The following is a 26,297-nucleotide window of genomic DNA, read 5'->3' on the forward strand; positions in this document are numbered from 1 at the left end:
GTCTTCAACCATTTTGTGTTACTGCGGACCTCCTGTGATGTACGTCAGGGAGAGTATGAAGGCGGCGATGATGAGAAACGTACTTGAATTGAATGGGGGCGGCAAAGACGCAGAAGCAAATTAGGATATTTTCCGTCCCAATTCCAATCAATGGCTCTAAGAGATCTGCCCGCACTGCCTCCACTGTGCCGCCGAGTCTTTCAAACAGCTTGAGTCTAATTGATCAGGCAGTGGGGTTGCAGCGTGTGTGTGTGTGTGTATACACCCACGTGTGTTTTTCACAACGGGCATTTGGATAGTGTGAGGACTACCTCCCAGAAAGGTTGCATCAGCAGCAACCCAACATGCACACACACTGCCCCCACTCCCCCCAGCTTCGCCTCTGACTGGGCCCGCCTTATTCAGCGTAATTAAAGCCAGCCCATGTAATTGAAGTATCCCCCATTCTGTCATAGCAGTCTGGAAATTACACGGCATAATATGACTTTATAGGCCATCCTACAGAATTCAGTGTGGTTTATTTCAAAACCCCCATCCCCTTCCATCTCTTGCTCTCGCTCTCTCTCCCGCTCTCTCCCTCTCTCTCTGTGGCGAATTCTCTTCCAACCTCCCCTTCATATCCATTAGTTAAATGAACACCCTCCAATGTTCTGCTGCCAAGATGAACATGGTGCGGAGTGTCATCAGGCACAGAACAATGCCTGTGTGTGTGTGTGTGTGTGTGTGCGTGTGTGTGTGCGTGTGCGTGTGAGCACACACGTGCACGAGCGCACATGCATCAAATCAATAAGGATATATGTCTGCGATGAAATTAGCAAGGCCAGGGTGAGAGAGAGAATGTGTGAGTGAAAGCGATAGAGGGAGGGAGAGGGGAGAGAGAGCGTAAGCTCTCATTAAAATAGATGGCGGTAATCAAAGTGTGGAGCAATTAGCGACGACCGAGAGGGCCCAAGCCATGCCCCCCCCCCCCCCCCCCCCCCCCCCCCCCACCGGCAGCCACGCGATACCGTGTCAGACGTGTGGGTAAACATGGTGGCACCTCACCTCTTGTCGGCATGCGGACACGCAGAGCAGGAGTTATGCTAGCCTGTTCCTGTTGCGCTGGTTTGTGTGTGTGTGTGTGTTTGTGTTTGTGTGTGTGGCTCTGATTAATCACCGTTAAAAATGGCCGCTCCCTCTCCTAGCCAGCAGCCTGAAGCGCGGCTGTGGTTGCGGGGTTGATTGTTAATGGTTGTATTATCTGCTCTGGAGAAGTGACATTTAATCATAAAGCAGCCCTATGGCAACAGCCCTGGGCCAAATTTGAGCGCATGCCGTCCGATTTTAATGAACGCTTTCCCCTGGAATATGACATTTTCAATAATTTAGAATAGTTAATATGAATTTGTAGAACAATTACGCACACCCGTGGCGATATCCGTTTCGGAGTGTTGACGACGGCTGGGAATCTGTAATGCGCTATGCTGCTTTGGATGTGTTGAAAACCAAATCACTCACTGTGAGGAAGGGGGGATAATTGTATCACAAATAAAAAGGCGACATTCTGACGTAATAAAAATCTGTGATTTTTACTGTGTGCAACATCCCCTGGCCTTGTCATTTTTGGTTTGCAGTGCAGTCTGGCATTATTCATTATTCAGTCTTAATATGAATATGTATGATACGGTCCGTAATAGCATCTTTGGACGTATATAATCGTGTTCCTTTTGGAGTTTGTTTAGTTGTTATATTTATGAGGCAGATGCTACTGTGAAGGGATTTGTCTGTGTACAGGTATGACAATACAAAGATGTTCTGACATCCACACACGTATTCCACACAATATAAAAACATTTTCACACTCATGTCTCCTATATTACGCTCCCTGAAAACAATAATGGTAATTCAACCTAATTGAACTTGATGATCCACAACAGTGCATTGACACTTGTTTCAAGCACATGGTGAAGTGGCTTAAACAGTGGCCGCGGACTCCAAACCATTCGGTGTAATGGGAGGGCTGCACTGTGGGAGTTTTGTGTATTAGCTGGGCTGACACAGGCTTCTAGACAGAAGTATCACCGGGAGTTTCAACACATTAAAGCCTCTGGTGCTTTAGTCCCCATGGTGACTACCTATCATGGGGATCTATCTCTGCCCTAACTGCAGCTCGTAGCCAGAAATGAGCTAAAAAATACGTATTTTTTGTATTTCTTGCACACACAGAAATACAAACCCACACAGAAATACACACACTTGAACACAATCAAACACACACACACACAAACCACACAATCGCTCTCACACTCTCTCACACACACACACACACACACACACACACACACACACACACACACACACACACACACACACACACACACACACACACACACACACACACACACACAGTGTGTGTGCCAGGTCCTTTCTTCTTGCCTGAGGGGTGGTGCGCCTTATCACCTGCTGCCACGGGGCAGCACTCTTCTTCTACTGAGCTATGCAGTTATGTTATATTATGCTATGTTAGATTCTATTATGTTCTATTATATTGGTTATGTTATGGCAGATGGTGTAGGCAGCAAGGGCAGCCGGGTCGAGAGAGAGGGAGAGAGACAGTTAAAGGGGGAGAGGGGGCGAGAGAGCATGAGAGAGAAAAAAAAGTCAGGGAGAGAGGGTGAGAGCGAATGAGAGAGGGAGAGATAGCGAGAGCATCAGAGAGAGAGAAGTGTCGAGTGGGTCTGTATGGCTCGCACCACTTCAAGGTGCAGCCTGTTTTACTTCACAGACAACCTATTTTCAATTCACCTGCGCTCCTTCCTTAGCCTCCAGTAACAATCATGCACATCATCGTCATGGAGAGAAGCTCCATTGTATTTGTTATAAGGGGAATACGTTTTTTGACTACCGAGTCAATACATGTAACGGCGCATCACTTGGTTCAAAACAGTGCTAGAGAGAGGGAGAGAGAGAGGTCTTCAACCTCCTCAAACCCACGTCTTTTAGCCAGTTTTAGAAAAGAGGGCTTGAGTCAGGAAGAGGGGTACGACAAAAAAAAAAAAGGGGTGGGCGGAGGTGTGACGCTTGAGGACGAGGCAGTCCGGTTACTACTGACAACCGCTTAGCTGCTGCTGCTGCTGCTGTGGAACTGCTGCTTGTGCATGTACATCACGGACGGCCTGTCAGGGTTGGCACGGCAACAGGCTGTCCATTTGGATGAGCTTCAAGTGAATAACTGCCACTTAACCTCCTAAAGTGCTTTGTTGGCTTTTCCTTCTGTGTGTGTGTGTGTGTGTGTGTGTGTGTGTGTTTGTGTGTTTTCTATTTTTTCGGATGGGGGGGGGGGGGTGGGGGGATAGACAAATTGGCCTGTTTGTGACTGACATTTTTTTTGGTGCCGGTGATTTTTGTTTTGTGATATTGTATTTAACGATGCCACGTGCTTATGGTGCAGTCCATATGTATGCAAAGGCTCTCCAACACCGGATTTGTAATTACACCTTCAATAACCAAGCAGAAAAATGTACGTAGGTTCTCCATGTTTCAAATAGTTTTTCCACACGCACAACAAAAATGACTGGACTTTTTGTTTCGTCTATGCATTGTTTTTTTCTTGTTTTTTTCCATATGAAACTACGCTTTTTTTTGTTGCAGCGAGTGCAAAAAAAATAAGTTTTGGGTGCGTACTTTTAAAGTACCATCTTCATTTGGTGAAGACATCGGCTCCGACACATGAAATCCCGTTGTGTCTTCTCACGCCTCATGGCTGGCACGGTGTGCACTCCTTCCCGCCTGGCGTCGCCTCAGTCTCAGTCCCAGGCCTGAGCAGCGGAGGGGAGGCCGGAGCGGCCCACGGAGCAGCCTAACGGGCCCGCTCCTTGGCCCCCGGTTGGGATCCCTTCGGCACTCCTCAGAGTGGGCCGATGACAGGCCCCTGGAACGGGCTGGCCCCGCTTAGTGGAGCCGTTTGAAAACATGATTAACGGCGCTGGAACACAATAGGAATGTGATTCTCATCCGAGCACCGGGTACTGCAGGCTGGCCTGGGAAATCATCCAAACCCTAATTGCTGCAGCAGCCCCGGATTCAGTCTGGTGGAACTCACGCACGCACTCCCACATGCAAACATTTAGCGCTGCGCACGTGCATGTGCCCCAACATAGGTACGCACACACACTAGCATGCGCACGCACACACATTCACACACGGACGCACACACACACACTCGCGCGCTCACACACACATGCTCACACACACATGCTCACACACACGCTCACACACATGCTCACACACACGCTCACACACACACTCTCACACACGCTCTCTCACACACACTCACACACGCTCTCTCACACACACACACACACACACACACACACACACACACACACACACACACACACACACACACACACACACGCGCTCATAAACACATATAAGATACATTATGGCTTTGGCCTGTACACAGTTGTAGTTATAGTTTACCACACGTGCATATGTAATATCATAAATGAAACTATATTGGCCGCAAGCAAAGGCCAACAATGAAACTGAATCACAGATTTGACAAAGGTATAAAAATATATTTCACATTGCCATGGTTACTTCTTTTTAAAATTACCTCATACTCTGTTTGTTCGCAATCCCAAATCCCGTTTTCATTTCACTTTTGTATATGGTACTTTTTCATTCAAACCATTTAAGGAAATTAGCTCGTACCCGCGGAATAGTTTTGTAAGTGGATTAAACGCCCAATATTTACATGAAAATAACTTGTTTGTTTGATAAAAAGTGTCAGCCCATATGGAATTGATCTCGTGCTCAATATTGTTAATGTTTACTGCCACGCTCATTTGCTTTATGCAATGAAAAGTAAGCCTCCGAGAGCAAAAAAAATAAAGCCTACTTTATTATTCTTTTTTTTATTTGGGCCGGGGAGAAATTCCACAGCCCTAGCGGACCGTATCGTCCGCCGTACGACTCCACGACTTTCATTGCCCCTCGCTTGTGTATGGATTTACGGGCAATATAAAAACAAATTTACAACAAGCACCGTTCCGAGCGAGCCTTCACCACAGAACTAGAAAGCCCTTCTCTTCCCCTCTTCCTCCTCCTTTTAACTCCTCCTGCTGCTTCACCCTCCCATTTCATTAAGTAAAACACAGAAGCCCAGTCTGTCATTGCTGCCACCTCCACGCCTACCCCCTCCCCCCCCCAACTCCTATCACATTCCCCCTCCTCCTCCTCCTCCCCCTCCTCCTCCTCCCCCTCCTCCTCCTCCTCCTCCTCCCCCTCCTCCTCCTCCTCCTCCTCCTCCTCCTCCTCTTCCGAGTATGTGTTTTCTCTGTTCGCCGCTGCTTCTCCTTCCACGTCTCCATCTTGTGTGTTATTTATATTTTCTCGCTCTTCTTCTCGTCTCCCAACCGGTTTATTCCCCCCTCCACCTGCTCCCCTTCTGTGTGGCCAGGCAGCCATGTAATTGTGGGGCTGTGTGAGCGGGATGAGACCTGCACTCCCCCCCCCCCCCCCACACTCCCTCCTCCTCCACTTGCGGCCTTACTGTATCTCCCTACAGCCCCCCCCCCCCTCCCGGCGGCCCCCTCAGCCGTGTCTGTTGTCCTCGCTCCGTTGTGATTGGCCTGCCGGAGAGGGGGCTACACGTGTCAGCCGGCCCCCCTCCCCGCCTGGACCCTTTGTGATAAATGCGCGGCCCTTCTTCTTTTCTCTCGGTGTGTTTTCTCTTTTTCGTATTTTCCCTCAAGTAGTGTTTGCTATTCTTCCTGTCGCCAGCCCCCACCGCCTCGCTACCTCTGGCTGCACCGCAAAAGGAGAAGATAAGCTTCACTCTTTTGTGGTTTTGTACGCACGCACTCAGGCAAGGACGGGTGGAACACGCACACCCACACTCAGACGTAGACACAAAGGTGTTCGCACACACACACACACACACACACACACACACACACACACACACACACACACACACAGACACAGACACAGACATAGACATAGACACATAGACACAGGTGTGTGCGCACACACACACACACACACACACACACACACACACACACACACACACACACACACACACACACTCACAGACATAGACACATAGACACAGGTGTGTGCACACACACACACACACACACACACGCAAACATACACACAGACATAGCCACATAGACACAGAGGTGTGCCCACACACACACACACATACACACCACAACACCGAAAAAACACATCTGTGCGGACACACACACATATACACACATCTCCGGCAAACCACCCACACCTAGGATCAAATGCTCCCCTTGCGACTCCCGTTCTTCTCCAGAGCTCTTTGATAATGGCTGTGCTTGTGTTGTTATTGGGCCATTTCTGTGCTTTTACGTGGATGCCAGGGGGCACGGCCCCTCACAGGAGAATACCTGATGCTCCGTGAGCTGTCCATATAAAGCAAACGTAGACACAGATTTTCAGCAGATTTTTTCAAGGGTTTCCATCGTCTACGGTATATGTTTTTAATAACAAACATCACAATGCTCTATGTGGTGCTCAAAGATGCACGGTAAAATCTAACATTTCGACTCATTGCACTGCAATCTACATCCTCCCAACTTAATATTTTTGCCGGATGTGATTGGTGCAAATTGCATATCAGTCATACTTTTCCTAGAACTGTAGTATTACTGCTACTACAACTATTTGTTATACTGCTACAGCAGGTAAGCTTGACACTCAGCGGTGCCAGCATTGGTTGCATTTATTTCCTATTCAACGCCGGCCGAAGCTTTCAAAGCAGGCATACAGTCACGTCGAAAATTGCTTTGAAAGCGGGATGCATAGGCAGAGGTACGGACATCGATAATTGGCTAGTTTTCTGAGACGACGGAGGCAAGACTTACAGTGCCTTTTAACCTTTCCCTGACTCCAAAGGACTGCATCTTCTCTATCCTTTTTTTTTTCTGTGTTATTGGATTCGATTTTTGAATTCAACTTCAAAAGAAGGTGCTCTCCGTGTGCTATTTATAGCCATTCAGATCCATCGGTTCTGCCACCGACAAACATGAAGGCAGAGGAGGGAAGGAGCGCACACACACACACACACACACACACACACACACACACACACACACACACACACACACACACACACACACACACACACACACACACACACACACAGGCTCGGTCTACAAGCTCAGAAAGCTCTGTACAGTTTATTATGTGGTATAATGCGGGAGGGTATGAAGGGCTGAGCTAAGATGGGACCTGCCTGCCCAGCCTGTCAACCTTAAGTACTAATGCCCACTTAACGTCGAACATTTAGTTTTAAGGAAACAATACTTTTTCAGGGATACGCCTTAGCTGTGAAACAGACTCAATGAGCACGTTGCACTTGCAAACCTTGACAAGCGAACCTTGCCTTTCAGAAGGATAGATGTTTTCTTCAGATTTGAAAGCTCAAAAAGCCCTTGAGATGAATGCCTTTCGATTGGCTTAAGATCGGAGCAATCCATTTTTAGTAAAAGAAGCAGATGTGAATAGTTTCTTCATCTCTTTCTCAATAATGTATTTTATGATAACAGCGTTTTCTTACATGCATAGTTAACTATAGTCCGTGGTATCTAGCATGCAGCCTACCTACCAAGGGAACGACTAGAAGTGCCTCCCTCTGTAATTAGGGTTCATGTGTAGTTCAGTGGTCATATATATCGAATGCATTTGTGTTATTCATCACCTTCTTACGGTGCGTGTCACTGTCGTGTGAATGTTCTTCTCAGCATTAATGCGGAGCAGAGGCAAAAAAACACGTGCGCAGTCAGAATAATTATAACCAAAGACCCATTAGGAGGGATCAGGAACTCTTCTTTTGAAGTGAGACAGTTGTCAAGATGTATTTTCTTCATAATGGTTAGTCTGCGAATCTCTAGATGAAGTCAGAGAAAACAATCCCTGAACTAAAGAATGCCGGGCAAGGGGCATAATAAGATATGTGTGTGTGTGTGTGTGTGTGACTGTATGTGTTTTTTGTCTGAGAGATTGTCACTAGTGACAGTTTTATTGTTTACCCCTAGCTGTTTGTGCAGACAGCACAGTGACAGGAAGCCAGATAAACACTGACCCGGCATTAGCGCCAGTCCACTGCTACTAACTCTCTCTTTCACTCGTCCGACTGCCCCACAGCCGCCTCAACCCCTCTGTCTTCATCCTCCTCGTCCCACCCCCCCTCCCAGCCCGCTCTCCGCCGTACTCGGCCTGCCGCCACAGATTGCCTAAACGCAAAGTGTCTTCTTTGTTGTCATGGAAACTGCTTCATTGTCGTTTCATTGGGCTCTAATGCTACTGCCTTTGGTTGAGTGCATCCTGCCGGCCGCACGGAACAGCGTATTAGAACAAAATGCACTGTTTGCAGCAACGTTGAACAGGACTCAGACACCATGGTTTCATGGCGCCTCACCCCTTCCACCCAATCTTTGCTTTCTGCTCTCTCCTCGCACTCTTCAGTAGCCTCTCTCCCTTCACTCTTTTCGCCATGCTCCTTCACCTCTGGTCGATTTTCCCTGGAGGCAGCGGACTGCAGGTACCCGTGTAGAAAATACAAGCTGCACCCAATGGTCACAAACTGTACGTTTAATGTGACCGAATCCATTTCCCCTGGGTGTTTACAGTCGTCACTGTGCTTGTGTGGACCCTTGCAAAAAAAACACATACTGTGAGATGCAGCAGCCGGGGACTCCATAGTTCCATGTTCACACTGTTGATACCGGGAGGGTTACTCCTTCACACTTCACCTTTCAGTTGGGATTGAGATTAATACACACAAGAGTGCCTCGGCAACACTTAAGCTCAGCACATTCAAGTCGCTCTCTTTGGTTCTCACATTGGAGAAGCTTTGGTTGGCGAGTCCTAGCAAGGATGTTGGTTATGGACTTCTTTACTGAGCTGATACATAATTAAGTAAAAGATTGTTTACCATACATGAGCCTGCCATATCCATATACTTGTGTACTCCGCCTATGATATGACCCTTGATATATTCCCATGATAACTTCATTTCTGTCTCTCGTGCATTCTCGCACTCGCTCTTTCTCTCGTGCTCTCTCCTTTTCTGTTCCTGGCCTCACCTCCTCCTCTTCCTCACGTGTCTGTATTCATTTTCAGTGCACACACACACACACACACACACACACACACACACACTCTCCCCTTCTCCGAGCCCTCCGACCTCATATCTCCAGCAGGAGTGTGTTCCCTTGCCAGATGCCCATAGATCTGCTGCTTTGCATCCAAATGCATCCTCTACCCCCCCCCCCCCCCCCCCCCCCCCTCCCACACACACACTATCTCCTCCTTTCTTCCACTCCGCCTCGTGTTTCCGGAGCGTCCTCCCGGCCCTGATGGTATGCGCGGCACGTCCAGGTGGGCCTTTTGTCACAGGCGCACTACATTATTGAAACCAACGGGATCACTAATTCATGTCGGTGGATCGGCGCGCGCCCGGTAATGGGGGAGCGGGAGGGATTGAGGAAAACCCTTTGGGGAGCCAGGTGCTTGTTGCCTCTGAAGCAGAGGGGGGGAAGGGCTCTTTAATGTGGCGCAGATGATGCCTCGCCCGAGTCGATCGCTCACCTGTCACCTCTCCCTCCGCTCTGCTGGTCGTGCCTCCTCGCCCCCTCCTTCTCTCCTCCTAGCTCTCCTCCCCCTAGCTCTCCTCCTTTCCTCCCCCTAGCTCTCCTCCTCCTGGCCCTCCTTCTGTCCTCCTCCTCTCCTCCTCCTCCTAGCCCTTCTTCTCTTCTTCTCCTCTCCTCCTCCTTCTCTCCTCCTCCTCCTCCTCGCCCAAGCCCTCCTTCTCTCCTCCTAATCCTTTCCCTCCTTCTCTCCTCCTCCACTTCTCTCCCTCTTTTTCTCGTCCTCCTCTCTCTCCTTATCTCCTCCTGCTCCTCGCCCTCCTTCTTCTCACCCTGCTCCTCCTCGCCCACCTTCTCTCCATCTCCTCCTTCTCTCCCTCATAATCTCCTCCTGCTCCGTGGCCTCCTTTTCCTCCTTCGCTCAACCTCCTCCTCCGCTCCCTTCTTCTCTCCTCCTCATCTCCCTCATGATCTCCTCCTCCTCCTCTCCCTCCTCCTCCCTTGCTTCTCCTCGCCCTGCTCCTGCTGCTCCTCGCACCCCTTTCCTCCTCTGCTCTGCTGTTATTTCTGCTTCTCTATTCGTTTGCCATTGATGTGGATGCTAATTGGTGTTGCTGTGACCCATGGGATCTGGTCACACTATAACAAGCTCCCTTGGGATACAGTCTGCCTCTCTCTCTCTCTCTCTCTCTCTCTCTCTCTCTCTCTCTCTCTCTCTCTCTCTCTCTCTCTCTCTCTCTCTCTCTCTCCCTCTCTCCCTCTCTCTTCACCACCCACCTACCACTGCTTTTCACCGCTAATCCTTTTCATCTACTGCCCGGCACTGCTGCCCTTCCCTGACCACTGCACTCAATCGTCCGTTCATCCGTTCATTCGATCATACGTGTGTTCATTAGCGCCAATGAGGCGGCTCCCACATGGGGAACACGTACAGCTGGATAACTGACATCTGACATCCGAAACCTGTCGGAACTGCAGGGGTCAGAGAGGACCAGTCCCACGCACACGCCACACACCGCTTCATCGTTATCCTTCAGAGCCATTTGTCCTCGCAGTTCCTTCCTCGATAAATCAGCTCTACCACTCGGACAGCATTCGGAATAACAGCGCTCCGCTCCGAGGCGACGCTGTAAAGGAGGTAGTGATGCAGGATGAGGACAGGTAGGGCAGAGGGGAGGAGGAGGAGGGACGCAGGGAGGGGCGAGCCAGCAAAGGAGAGAATAGAGAGAGCGGTGAGGGGAGAACAGCGATGAGAGGCCCAGGGGCCCTCATGTCCGAAAATAAAAATGAGTCTCAGTACGGGGATCCGGCCCAGCGGTCTGGACAGGATAGGCCGCGATGCACATCTTAACAGCCAGCGATCCTCTCGCCGCTCCCCGGAATATGGATGGCAATATCAGAACATGATGCGCCGTGCAAGTGCAACTCTTCCTCCGCATTCCTTCCTTTCCCTCCCTCCTCGTATCCACCGTCGGAGGTGTGACTTGTCAGACGAGCCACAGACCTCTGAAGGTGTGTTGTTGTTGTTTGTTTGGTAGTGTCGTGCGTGGGGTGCAGCTTTCTACATGGTCGTGCGGATTGTGTGCGATGTGGTTTAACATGGTCGGGGTAAACTCCAGCCTGTCGCGCCACATGCTCGTCAATCCATGTAAATGGATTATAATATAGTATGTGAATGTCTAATATGCTACTAAACTCAATGGTTGGAGAGATAGAAAGGAAGAAAAAGGGAAAGAGGGGGAGGGAGCAAGAGCACGGGAGAGAGAACGGCATTAAATATTCATAGAGGATCCGTCAGCATAAAGATCAAGCGTGTTTTTCCTGAAGGTTAATGGGTCAAATATGTTGATCAAAACCTAGTTGTTGCACACACTCCACTCATTAGCACCATTTAAAGGGAATGATTTGATACAGATTCTCTGATCTTCCCCCTGGCCTTCCCTTGTGTATACATGAGAGCACACACACACGCTTTAAAACACACACATGCACACATGCTTTGACACACACACACACACACACACACACACACACACACACACACACACACACACACACACACACACACACACACACACACTTAAAACACACACACCACATCATTTGAGTCCTGTGAGCACTGGCCGAAATGCAGATATTTCGCTTTGAACTAACCTCAACTGCTCACTACTACACACACACACACACACACACACACACACACACACACACACACACACACACACACACACACACACACACACACACACACACACACACACACACACACACAGTGAGGTGTACACTCCCCTGCAGGCCTCCTTTCATCACATCAGGTGTTTAATTATTAATGTGTGTAAGTGTTAAGAGGATGGCAGAGTATCTGAGGAGTCGTGACCCCTACGGCAGGACTGTTTAACCTTTAGAGCGGAACACCTACTGAACGTGAACGAACGGGCACGTGCCTTTAAGAGAGAGAGAGAGGGCGTGCATGCAAAATCATGAGTCTCTTTTAGCACATTCGAGGGTAGAGGTTATGGAAAGAGACACGCTTTATGTATGCATTCCTTTGTTGTGGTGTTTGTTTGATGGATGTGTACATGATCCCTCTAGATCTAACTCAATGTTTCTTTGTCTCCATCTCTCTCTTTCTCTCTCTCTCTCTCTCTCTCTCTCTCTCCCCCCCTCTCTTCTCCACGCCTCTGTTGCAGGTGTGTGGAGATCATCGCCAAGGAGGGGAGGAGTCTCAAGGAGCTGTATCTTGTCTCCTGTAAAATCACAGACCACGGTACAGTCCACCCCTGTTCTTCAGTTGTCTCCCTTCCCTAGAGCAGCCTCTATGTAGAAACATACATGTAATAGTATTATTGTTATTATTATTATTATTAAGTCGTTTTGTAGGATCAAGATACATGAGATACATGATTTGATTCGGCATTGGATCTGAATATTCAGATTAAATCAGTACTCTTGACCCCCTGATATCTAAAGGTTGTTAGTGTTCTCATGGTTGTGTACAGAACCAAGAATCAGCCTTTCTTTGCATTTAGGTTATCATTCCTTCTCTATTGCATGCCTCTCTCATATGACTGTCACTAGTTACCATGGTTTCATAAGCATTGTTTTCTCGGTGGTCAGAATCTTCAGGATGGGCTCCGATAATATAGATTACGTTTTTTTCTCTTGATGAGATGTTTCTGTATTTTAGTTTTAGTGTATGTGGTGTGCCGTGTTTGCAGATGAAAAATAGTCAACTAGGTTGGGTCAGATGTGAGGACAGGATTCAGCTGTCTCATCTTTTAAGCATCATGCATAGCCCGTTTTCCACTGGGCGCAAGCAGAGATGCTTGTGGGCAGGCAGAGAGACAGACAGACAGACAGACAGACAGACAGACAGACAGACAGACAGACAGACAGACAGACAGACAGACAGACAGACAGACAGACAGAGAGACAGACAGACAGACAGACAGACAGCCAGCCTGACATCCTGTGTACCCTGCCGGCTGCCCTTTCTCGCTCGATAAACCTGTTTGCTCTGCTCTGAGTTTAACAGAGAATGAACCTTCACCCTGTGTCACGCCAAAGCAGGTCAAAGTAGTCGTGGTGGTTGTAAGCTGAAGGGCAATACTCTTTTATACTGTATTTGCTTTTTTCAAGGCCTTAGTCTGTATTGGGCCTTTGTAATTTCCCCTCCCGTTCTTTGCAGTGGTTGTGCTCCTTCTACCAAATGCAGGATTACCTAGGAAAATGACTCTCGGGAGATTGACTCTAAAGAGTACTCAAACGTATTTGGTTCTATTCTTACACAGCAGACTGTGCTGTTCTGTGTGTGTCCCTTTTACACTGGTTTTGTAAAGGCGCAATATTTTGCACAACTGTGTGCGTGTTTGTGTGTGTGTGTGTGTGTGGTGGTGAGGGGGCAGATTGTGCGTGTGTCTCTGCGTCTGTTTATGTGTGAGGGTGTGGGAACTGTGATTGATTGACGACCTGAAGATCACAAAAGTACATTAGACCACAAATGTATGTTACTCCCAAGAAGCTCTCTCTCTCTCTCTCTCTCTCTCTCTCTCTCTCTCTCTCTCTCTCTCTCTCTCTCTCTCTCTCTCTCTCTCTCTCTCGCGGTGACCACTTTGACCAAGATGAATTACTAATATCTGATCCTCTTCCTTTGTTAATGAGTTTTATCGCCGTCTACAGTCTGTGTTTGTGTGTGTGTGTCTGCGTGTTTTGCTGTGATGGAGATGCATGTTGCTGCAGCAGCTCCTTGCCCTAACAGAATGAGTTGTGAATTTCCTGTTTCTCTCTCTGATAAATTGAATAACAGAAATGAGATTTTACATCTGCCAAGCTGGCCGCTGTATTTTTCCGTCCATCTCCTCGGCTAATTATTTTTTATTAATGGCTTCGGTGAATGCATTCGAGATATCCACAAGCCTCTCATATGTGAGTGTTCTGTTTTCTATCCGGCTTGCCTGTGTGATGTAACTAGGAGCTTTTAGGACGAAAATACCGCCGGGAGAAACAGACAGACAGACCGGCAAACAGGAAGAGAGACATTCGGAGCAGAGGCATTAGGGAGTTTACTAAAATATCATTTTACACATGTGCCCGGGGTGTTGAGGCCATCCATGGACAAAAATAATTAGTAAGTGAAAGGCTGTTTTAAACTGATGAGCACAGCGTCATTGTGAAAGCGCTGTTGGAGTGCTTCAAAAAGGCCTCATCAGAAGCCTTTTACCATGCGTTCACACCAAAAGCTAAGCTAATTCTTGGCGCAACGCGAATTAATGAGAACTCAAACACGCAAAGAGATGCAGCGCGAACGGCCTGAATGGTGTGGCGTGAACCACACGGTTCACACAAATTATAGTCGCGCGAATTCGGCCTATTTGCATGTTCGTTTTAATATTTTAGCTTTGGTGCAAATTTCGGTTGATGCCTTATCACTTGCGCGAGAAAAGTTTGTGACCTTGCACAAGTAACGCAGGTAGAATATTCCCTTTGCTTTTTGTGTCAGCGCTGCTTTAATGTCATGGTACATGGACCACCACAACGCCACCACACAAACACCCCTGGTGCCGTCCGTCGACGGGAGGACAGCTTCCACGGGACATGTCATCTGTGCTATCATGAGCAGTGAAGACCATACTACAATTCTGTATATGGTTCTATGGCTCTTTCCAAAAACATATTGTAACACTTTAAACAGTCTATTTTATTATATATTTATAATGACATTTTTCTATTTATAATTTATATTCATAATATAAAATATCTATAGCTAAATAGCTTAATGAATACAAAACATACTGCTGAAGCTATCTGTGAATGAGGGGAGATGTTTGTTTATTCCCCAAGTTCTCCATACACATCCCCCCCACACACACGTACACAAACTTGTTTCCTTCCAAATGTAATTGAAAACTGTACACACGCCGAGGTTGTTCCTTTGGCCTAGCGACATGCCGCACAACGCGAGGCGTCTCTCCTCCGTATTGTCCTCCATGTTTCCTGATTCTCCATCTCGACTGGGTGGATATTGAGGTGAAAGGCCACCCTGGTAACAGATATTGTGTTTGTGATTGTGAGGTTGCGGTACATGAAGTTATTATGGCGCTTGTGTTTTCTTGTGTCTTGCTTCATTTTGTTGCAGTTTTTTTTCTGTTGTGTTATTTATTTTATTTGCGTATCTATTTATCTATTTATTTTTGCTTAGGAATGCAAAAAATGGAATGTGTGTACGTACATATATTTGAAAAAGTCACGATGTCTTTGCATCCGTCTTCCATTCTCCCTTAAATTCGGTAGATTACCCCTGCCTGGAATTTACTAATATTTAATTCAAACAAATAATAGTAAAATTATACAGTAATTGTATTTCCCTAGAGCGAACGATTCCACCGATATTTGCACCTGGTTCTAGGTTTTATTAAGAACCGACTGTAAAGGTATTGTTTGAATATTCACAGAGACACCTATGGCCGTTTCTGCTTCTTTCAGTATTCGAGGTTTCAGATGTATCGATAGTGAGGGATGAACAAGTTCTCTCAGCGATGGCAGGTTGCCGAATTTAATTGTACCAGTGGTTCGACAAAAAGTGAAGCCCCATCATAAAGTCTAATAGGGAAGACACACCCTTCCAGTTTGTTTAACAGCAACCAAATCGGCCCAATCAAAGGGTTTGAGATAGCGTATAAAGCACATCAGTGAGCAACATCCATATCTTTGTTACATTGACATTGAGGGACGACCAAGTTCGGTGTGCCTTTTAACCATCACTCTTTGTAAGGCGTCAATTAGTTTCAGCGAATGAGAGGAGCCGGTGCGCCGTCTGTGTGGCCTGCAGCACCGTTGTCCCAGCGCCTCAGCAGAATGAAAGCGGCTCTGACTAGGACTCTGAAAGACGAGCCCGATGAGAAAGAGCGGGGGGCCTCTCTCCCAGTGCTAATCAGATCCGGGGCCTCCACACTGGAGTGACACGTACACAACCGGCTCTTCAGACCGTAGACTCCCTGCACACCTGGAAGGACAGGGTTCCCCTCCTCTCTTTCTCATCTTCTTATGGTGTGTGTGTGTGTGTGTGTGTGTGTGTGTGTGTGTGTGTGTGTGTGTGTGTGTGTGTGTGTGTGTGTGTGTGTGTGTGTGTGTGTGTGTGTGTGTGTAACTTTTGTTAAATGTTGTTATCTACACTGCTCCCAAGTAGGCATGTCTATCTCCATGAGTTTATCGTGTCCTGGGCAGCCCACCTGCTACATGCAGAGGCTCAAAAGAGGAGCACGAGACCATATGCTAATGCCCCTCTTTCATTCCCCCTCTCACTCAATCTCTTCCTCCTGTGTACTTATGTGTCAATACGAGATGCTGGCTGTCGTGCTGGTGAGTGGGTTGCTATGTGTGTGTGTGTGTGTGTGTTGACAGTGAACAGTGAACAGGTGACCACGAGCTGAGCTATTGAAAGAAAGCGTTGACAAGGAGGTCCTTGTCCCACAGAGCTGGGCTGGTGTTGGGATGTTATCTACCATTTTGTCTTCCAAAGGAGCCAATGGTTATGAGTTAGTTGCTTTGTGTTACTTTGTTATTGTTCCTGTGTTTTTGTGTGTGTCTGTGTGTGTGTGTGTTTGTCTGTGCCTGCATGCTTCTGCTCATAAATGTGGTCATACACAGCACCATGCATAATCTATGTAGCATATTTTTTCTTTGTCAATATTCCCACCCCCCCATTCAGTTCCTTCCCCGACCCCCCCTCCCTTTTTCCCCCCTTTTTTCCTTCCTCAATCACTCAAAGTCCATCTCGCCTCCTTCCCAGATGACGACCTTTCCTGCTTTCTTTTCCACTCTCATCCGTGGCTCCATCCGTCTTTCAGAGCCACCTTTCATCTCGGGTGGCTTACCCTAAACGTGTTGAACGTTGATAGATGGAGATCCATCGCTCCTCTCTTTGAGCGGAGCCACAAAGCTCTGAGTGTGTGGACGCCTTTGCACATGTGGAGGTGTGCCTTTGTGTGCCTGTGCCTGTGTGTGTGTGTGTGTGTGTGTGTGTGTGTAATCAGGAAAAACAGAACGTGATCGCTGCAAGCGAAAACATAGTAGACCGTATTCGCAGCTGTAACAGCAGAAGGACAGCAGGAACAAGGTCAAAGTTTTATAAATGGCTGTCCCATTGGTTTCCATGAAGTTGTTGGGGATCTCGATCTTTTCTTATTTATTTTATTTTATCTCATATATATGTGTTGCGTTTAATTTAGCTTAGTTTAGCTTAGTTTAACGTTTTACAGTCTTTGTTTTTTTCACAAGGAAGTCATGGATTTTTCTGTGGTCATTTAATTTGCAGTGAATTGTTTTGGACAGTGTTATGTGTGCTTATTAACACCTTTAATATCAGCATATAACTCATGCCAACTGGTCAACCAATGAGCATCAATATAGCTAAACATGGGAGACGGCATGAAGGCACACTCGTTATGTTTTCTGAGGTTCAAATGGGACCATAACAAACCACTTCCTGCCATTTACTAGTGAGACCTCATGGCCTTTCATTTGTTTCTCGGGAAATATATTTTGAAAGTTAATTAATTGCAGACTTATTTTCTTATCCCTGCTCAAACACGTCCAAACAACTTTTCTGCCCGGAAAGTTTACCGCATTTTGTATTCCAGCTAACACTTGTGTCAGCTCAGAACACTGCAAGGAATCTCACTGGGTCTGGTCCCTGCAGATTACCAGATGGACTCGTGCGCTGCCATGACCACAACACAGTAACCTGCCAGAACGTTCATGGGTGCAACTGTGTGTGGGAAAGAGGCTTATGTGTTTCTCTGCCCTCTTTCATATATGTCTTTTGTTGAGGGCTCGAATGCATGTTCTCTTGCCCCAGTTAAGGCTTTCTCACGGATGTTCCCCAATCTTTAGAGTTGTCGAAGAAAGGCTGTTGCTACCGATAATAATGAGGCAATAGAAATACGCAAAAAATACATTATGATTCAATGACATTATGGTCAAATGACCTACTGAAACTATATCTTTCTGTATCACTTTGATCCGTTTAGTGGTTTGCTTGTGTGGGAGCATCCCTTCATTAAATGCCAGCATGAGGAGGTTCCAAGGCCATGATGGTCTGCACTGGGAGCCTTTTTAGACTGCCTAATGGAACTTTGTTCCTCCTTTCCATTAGCTTGCCACTATAAATCCAGCGTGCATCCCATAATACTAGGCACATATTGATAGGGGGAAACGTCTGACGTCAAACCAACACGATGGCACGGCGGAAGTGTAAAAGGACCTCGCCACACCGTCTGATGTATTAGACACTGGTTTTCTCTCTCTCTTTCTCTCTTCTCCTTTAATCTCCCTCTCTCGCTCTTTCTCTCTTGCACGTTCTCCCTTGCTTCCCCCGTCTATCTCTCCCGCTCTCTCTCTCTCTATTTATATCCGTCTCTCCCTCCCGCTCTCTCTTCCTTACGCTATCTGTTTATCCCTTCACTATATTTATATCCTTTCCCTGTCTTCATCCCCCTCTCTTTGTTATTGTTTGTTTGTGTACGTGTGTATTACATTTTCTGTGTGTGTGTGTATATATTAGCGTTCCGTCTTGTTTGCTGAGTGCTAGAGCTCCGTGGTGTAAGTGCTGCGGAGCATAATGTGATGTAAACTTAGATAGTGTAATAGCTTGTTTGGTTCTCTTTGTCCGCTGTTCAGTAGGTAAATAATGAAAGTCCAAAAGCACCAGATTAAAATGCAAAGAGCAAAATGGCAGATTTACGAATGTTGCCGGGGGGAGCAAGTCAATAGGAAAGCTGTGTGTGTGTGTGTGTGTGTGTGTGTGTGTGTGTGTGTGTGTGTGTGTGTGTGTGTGTGTGTGTGTGTGTGTGTGTGTGTGTGTGTGTGTGTGTGTGTGTGTGTGTGTGTGTGTGTGTGCGTGCGTGCGTGCGTGCGCTTGTTATTATTCTGCATGTGTATAGAAAAGCTCTTTAGATGTTATTTTTATTCCAAAAAAGACTTGAATGTGAACATTGCTCTATTCACATGGGCACATATTCACATCATTTTTTTCGCATTACTTTAGCTCTTCTCTGGTTCCAAAAGAAGCAGCTATGTCTATGTCTCCGCACTGTATCCACTGAACCATTGATTAATCAAGCAGATATTCCAAAACGATCAATTGAGAATTCTCTTTGGCAATCTAATTGCCTGCTAATGATACCGGCCTCTTCAAGTCGTTTGTCGTTGATAGGGTTGTTGTCATCAACCACCACAACCACCATCATCATTATTTATTTATTCATGTTTATTCCCTCTTTAACGTCACTCACGTCATTAAAGCCCAAGTTGATGAGTGAATTAGCACAGTGTTGTGCTCCCCTCTCCCACTGTGAATCGGGTTTAGCTTAAGGGACCGGAGCCGGGCCCACGCCATGACCTCTGACGCAGAGGGAGCAGTGTTCCGTACAAACAGCAGCTACAGGGGCCGCATGCCGAGGCCATGTTCTCTCCTTGAGGGGGGGGGGGGGGGGGGGGGGGGGGAAGAGAGGGAGGGAGAGAGAGAGAGAGAGAGAGAGAGAGAGAGAGAGAGAGAGAGGGAGAGAGGGAGAGAGGGAGAGAGAGAGAGAGAGAGAGAGGGAGAGAGGGAGAGAGAGAGGTGGAGAGGGTGACGGAGAGAGGGCGACGGCGCGACATAGAGAGAGAAAGAGCGAGGGCGAGAGACACAGAAAGGCATATGTTGCAGTGCGCTAGTGGACATGACGAGGTTAAGAGCTCATAAAGCGGGTTATTATCTCTGCAAATCAATGAGAGTGGCTGAGCCGCCGGGGGAAAGATAGCATCCTGCATTACACCTTACCCCGGTCTGGATACCCGCTCTGCTGCTGCTCCCACGCACACCGGGGTCCTGGGGATCTGTTCCGCACACGCTCATGCTGACCCACATAGTTAATGTTATGGTGCATCGAATGATACCAGGGAGTGGAGTGAATACACTAAGGTCACCATTCAAAGTGAATCGCGCCAGTGGCGGATCGCTTTTGCAGGTGAAAAAAGATTCTTTGTTGCATATAAAAACAATTGGCTGGCCGGTAGATTTTACCACTTTGATTTGACAAGTAAATAGGCACAAAGTAACATTTTTGGACCCTGACGTTAGCTACATAATTTTGAAGTGGCCATGTTTGCGTTTAAATGTATTTTATTTTTACAAGCACATTTCTTTCGTTGTAATTATCTTGAAAACATGGGCAATAAGGTACACGATCAGAGGCGCTAGAGTTAACAGTGACCACTTCTTTGAGGATAAACACGCGTGTGTCGTCCTTTAAACAAGAGAAAGCCTCGCGGTGAGAGAGGAACAGTATCAGAACAGTGTTCTGGTATGGCATAAAGAAGGGGTGAAAAAAGATTCAGCTTAAGAGTGAGTTCTGAGGAACCTCTGGAGCCGCTGTGGTCTGGAGCGTGGCCAAACTTCCTGCCTCCCCTATTGTACGCTCCAAACTTTCATCCACTGTTCTGGGTGAGGGATCATGCGGTTGATTAGGAAAGTGTGACCAGAATGGGGTTTTAGGTTGAGCGTCTGGCCTGGATCCTCCATGCAAAAGGGAAAGAGGCATTAAACCAGATGACTGCTGTTCGACTATATATGCAGCGGACGACGCTTTCGACAGAATTACAATCTCCACACAGTCTGTCCGGTCGAGTGTATTTCAGTCTACAAGTCTCCGTTTCCATTTCCGTGAAAGAGCCAATGGTGCTTTTTGCAGATTGCGGCGCGGCGCACAGGGTCTGAAATTGAATTAGTTTCCATATATTGTCCCATCCTCCTCTTTCCCTAGCTAAGCCCTGTGGTCTATCCACTGTTTGCCTTATGAAGGGGAAAAGCGATGGGCTTAAGCTGAGAGGGCCAGGGCTTTACGCTGTCTTTCCGTTTGCCACACACATTTATGCTACGCTACGCTGCTGCCCCAGACACACAGAGGCCCACAAAGAGAGAGAGGCACACACACACCACACACACACACACACACACACACACACACACACACACACACACACACACACACAGAAACACACAATGAAACACACACACACAGGGGAACAGAAACAGAAAGGCGCACACTCACACACACAGGGGAACAGAAACAGAGAGACGCACACACACACACACACACACACACACACACACACACACACACACACACACACACACACACACACACACACACACACACACACACACACAGATACAGACAGACACAGAGGAACCCAAGTCCACAGACACTGGTGTGTACAAGGACAGAAATGAGTATATGAATGAGCACATTCATCTGCACCCACTGTGGATATGCTGTGCAGCTTACGACGCTCATATCTGCTGTCACTCATGCTATCATGTTTCAGCGTTCAGATATTTAACTTCTGGAAAAGATGACTGAGTCGCTACCATTTAAGGCCAAGGCTTGTGAAAAGGAAGGCCAAGGAGATTAATGTTTATGGGGGTGCGTGCGTGTTTGTGTGCGTGTTTGTGTGTGTGTCTGTGTGTGTGTTCGGGCTCGTGACAGAGGGAGAGGGCAGGATTAAATGTCATGTAAGAATATGTTTGTTTCTGGGACCATACCAAAGCTCTGGTCAGCCTATTATAGAATAGCTTAAGTGATCATAGAGCCCATATGTGTTTAGGACAGTTCCATATAAATACTCTATACAGGCTCTCTCTCTACCTCTCATCCTACTCCTGCCTTATCATTCTAATAGCAGCATATTCTTAGTGTGTCTCAGAGGCTCCGTAATGTCGAGCTGTGTGTGTGTGTGTGTGTGTGTGTGTGTGTGTGTGTGTGTGCGCGTGATGCGCCTGTTATGCTGGCTAGGAGGTTTTTGTTTATACAAGAGCCATTGTGTTTTCCCATTTGGGGTGCTGTAAGGACCAAAGGTGTGTGTGTGTGTGTGTGTGTTTGTGTATGACAAGCATTTCTCTTGGGGCTGCAACATAAGCACACCACTATTGCCTCTGAAACGGCTATATAGCCGGTGGACAGGTGTAAAATCTCTTGCTATTGCAATAATGATTAGACCTTCTGCTTTCTATTTCTGTAATGCTTCTTCCCTCTCCCTCCAGTGTACTGTGTACATTTTTCACTCCCTCTCTCTTCATGACGTCCTATTGCTCTCCCCCTCTCTCTCTAACTTTCTCCCTGGTATCCTACTGCGCTCTCGTTTTCTCTCTCTCTCTCTCTCTCTCTCTCTCTCTCTCTCTCTCTCTCTCTCTCTCTCTCTCTCTCTCTCTCTCTCTCTCTCCCCCTTTCCTTGGCCTTCAACTGGTCCCTGTTTTTTCTTCCCTCTGCCTTTCCTTCCTGTGAAGCTGCGCTCCTCTCGGGTGTGAATGGAGTGCTGCGGGTGGTGGGAGCGTGGGCGTGCGCTGATGGGGTGAGGGCTGAGGAAGGTGTCTAATGGAGGAAACCCTCCCCACTGAGAGATCCATGTTCTCAGTGAACACCAGCGTGTTCTGACACTGACAAGGTGCAGAGGAAGACCCCTTTGGGAAATTATTCCCCCACTGTTACCCCCATTTTTACTTCCTTTCATACTTAGTGTATTGGGTCACTCTCTCTCTTTCTCTCTTTCTCTCTCTCTCTCTCTCTCTCTCTCTCTCTCTCTCTCTCTCTCTCTCTCTCTCTCTCTCTCTCTCTCTCTCTCTCTCTCTCTCTCTCTCTCCTCCCCCCCCCCTGACATCTGTGTTATGATTGTTTATGGAGACCTCCAGCATGTTCGCATAAAGCCCATATCTTCTGTGGATGTTTGAACAAGTGCTGGAGTAGAAACACAACCGCCTCATGTCTGTGTCCATGCCACAATTATTTAGAAATGTGATTATGGACCTGAATATACAATGCATTCTGGGAAAAGCCTCCAAATTGTTTCGGACAAAATCCTCCAAATTCTCTCTGGACATTGGATACTTTAAACTACTGCCATCAAATGATGTCATTCCCATAACAAATATCTGGATTTCACAGTCATTTGTCTAGACTTGTCACTTCATCCCGTCTAAACGGTGTGGAATTATGTTTTGTTTTTACAATTACGAGCGCTTCCACTAACAGGCTTGGCCCCCGCATGCACTCGATACAGCCTGAGATGGGGCGCCCTGTTGAAAGTGTTGACACTGGTCTCTGTGTTGTGCAGATTTATAGGTGGAGGAATCAAACTGCATCATGGTAATGAGGTGCTTTACATTGTTGCACCTTTTCTACAATGACGTAAAATTCTTAGGGAAGTCTTCAGGAGGAAGCATTATAGAAGACACAAATGACTTTATTTTTGAAAAGGCAAAATGGGAAAAGTATTATGCATTATTGATAATAGTTCTCAGAGGACCGGGCTAACTTGGGCAATTGATGCTACTTTCTGAAATGCCATCACTGAACCTAAGGAAGATAAGATGCCCTTAATACTTTAAAGAAGGCCTTTTTAAAGTTTTTTAACGAACAGGATGGTAGCCGAGACGAGCGTCAGAAACTAATTTATCTATTTAAAATGACACATTTCCTACATCTTATTTATTTTGGTGCTCATTTCCCTCTTGTAGAAAGTGAAATACTTTTGTAACCCGTTGATCACAATAAAGCCTTTCTTTTGTTTTTGAAGGTCACTCTCACTTGCACCTCATTTTCTACATCTTTATATTTGAGAGATTATGCCGGTGCTAATCCTCCGCAAGGTCAACCTTTGTATTGTGTGATTATCCCCCACTGTTTATTCATAACTCCTGCCGATGTCATTTCCTCCTGCTGGCTCTGACCTTTGACCTGTCATTTACCTCCTGTCGTATTAATGGCTTATTTCACCTTGGTGGCCGCGGCCCAAAACCGCACCCCTCTGTCTTTAGCGCCATAGGATTCCTCCACACACGGGGCGATCCAAACAGTGTGTTAATGCTAAATCTATTTATTTCCAAAGGTCACTTTTGTTCTCTGAATACGCACTTTTCGACTTATTCGTGTTTTTTCGACTTATTCCCTAATCCTCTCCTCCCCTCTCTCATCGTTTTTCTCCCCCTATAATTCTGTCTCCATATCCCGTCCTCTTTTCATGCTCTGTGTTTTTCTTATCACATGCGGTTGTTTGACAGACGCGCCGTCTGTCTTTCAGTCAAGGGCTAATGGTCATGTATACAGAAGAAACTTTAACTTAACAGCAGATGTCAAACGGGTCAGCTACCGTCTCCTATGTTCCAGCAGCAGCAGCAGCAGCAGCAGCAGCAGCAGAGGCTAAAGCCAGCCCGTTACGGCTCTTTAGCCTCCATTCGATGTAATTAGCTGCAGATTAATTAATGTAACCGTGTTTGTGTGTGTCTAGCGTGTCGAGTGTGTAGATCCTCGACTCGCACAGAGATTCAGCCAGTGTGGTAAACCCTGCGAATACTTTGGCTGTGTATCCTAATGGTCCCTATAGAATTGGTACCGTAGGGTTTATTTGATCACATCCTATAAGCAGACCTTCATTTTTATAGGGGTCAACAACGTTTTTATACATAACTGGTTCTTTGAGGATTTTTTTTCATCGTTAAAAAAGCTTATTTTTCTGCAATATGATGAGGATTTTTAATTTTTAATGCATATTAAAAAATCATATTTAGTAGTTGTATCATGTTTTAGACGGTTGACATTGCATCTTTCTGAGCTCTGTAGTTTTCATATTAAAATTGTTAAGATCTTTGTAACTTATGATATGCTCTACCATTGCACAATACTCTCATAGAAATCTGCCGTGCCTCAGGTAATAAGGATGCCATTCCAAACATTAAAGTCAATCCACACATTCACTTTGGTATTTAGATCGGATGAGGAAATATGTCTGGAAACCCATGGGAAAGATTTCTGTTGTTAACAAGCTGTCTCTTATTGTTTGGAGGGATGAAAAAGCTGGAGGATGAAATAATCAATATGTCTGAGGCATATCTTTTAAGTAGAGGGGTGAACTATGGTAGACAACAAACACACGCATGCACGCGCACACACACACACACAAATTAAAGTATTCTATTCTATTATATTCTCTTCCCCACCCACAACAAAATAATCTATAAAAAGTATAATAATATATATTATGATATATAAAAATAATAATAAAATATTATGGCACCCTAAATGTTCTGATTGATGAGTGTTCATACATCACAAGCCATGATCCTGACAGAAATGTGCTGAACTGTGATTCATTTCGTTAATTGCCAGCCTATGAAAACACATAAAAAAAATATATATGCGATCGCTTGTCTCTTAAAGGCTTGCATGCACACACACATGCACAGCCTCACACACTGTCTCTCTAGCATACAAACACCCAGGCACACACACACACACACACACACACACACACACACACACACACACACACACACACACACACACACACACACACACACACACACACACACACACACACACACACACACACACACACAGTTCCCTGACTTCTTCCAACTGACCTTGAGTTCTGTTCAGTATTGTTTGCGTTGCTACAAAGCTATGATTGTCTGGAACTTTGAAATGTTTCTATGGTGCCCTGGCACCTAAACATACTGTGAGCACATCTGCTGGCAGAACTCTGTGTCAGCCATTGTTCTCTTGTTGTGACGCAACCACACATCCACTTTAATTGTAGGGCCCGACCGATATTGATTTTTGAGTGCCGATGCCGATGCTGATTATTTTCAGAGAAAAATTACGATTACGATTTAATCGGCATATAAAAAAAAAGCATATAAAACGTAGTTTATGATACCTTAAATATACTTTAAACACTTTTGACGAAAATGTGAATTGAATGCAGAACCTTTGAGTGTTTTAGAATACATTTACAGTCAAAAATGAGTGTAATGTAAAATGTAAAATAAATAACTAACTCCCAATGTGCTGCGCTCGTGAGCAGTGACTAACACGTGCGTGCTGAGCAGTATGGTCTCACCGTTAGAGTCTACAGTATAACAAATTAACATGGCCTGGGACCTAAAGAAAATCAGGCACAACATGCTCAAACAACGCGTCTTGTGTACATTGGTGAGGTGAGCGCGCAGCTGCCTGAGCGAGCGTGCTTTCATGTTGTACGGTAAAATTCAATCTCCTCTTTTTTACTCCAGCTAAAGTTGTTAGTTAGCAAGGCGAGTAGGAGCGCAATCTGCAGGATACTAAGCGCAATAATATTAAAAAAAAAACAGAAAAA

General features: G+C 46.4%; 1 protein-coding gene across 2 annotated transcripts in view; it reads left to right on the forward strand.

Moving 5' to 3' along the window:
* The window catches only part of fbxl17 (F-box and leucine-rich repeat protein 17), a 199,216-nt gene that overhangs the window by 130,522 nt on the left and 42,397 nt on the right, over window positions 1–26,297 (forward strand). For both annotated transcript variants that reach the window (XM_030357699.1, XM_030357698.1), the window contains exon 9: window positions 12,302–12,378. In XM_030357699.1, coding sequence (XP_030213559.1) covers window positions 12,302–12,378 — 77 coding nt within the window. The remainder of the gene's footprint in view (window positions 1–12,301; window positions 12,379–26,297) is intronic.

This window comes from Gadus morhua, chromosome 6 (assembly GCF_902167405.1).
Source record: "Gadus morhua chromosome 6, gadMor3.0, whole genome shotgun sequence".
NCBI lineage: Eukaryota > Metazoa > Chordata > Actinopteri > Gadiformes > Gadidae > Gadus > Gadus morhua.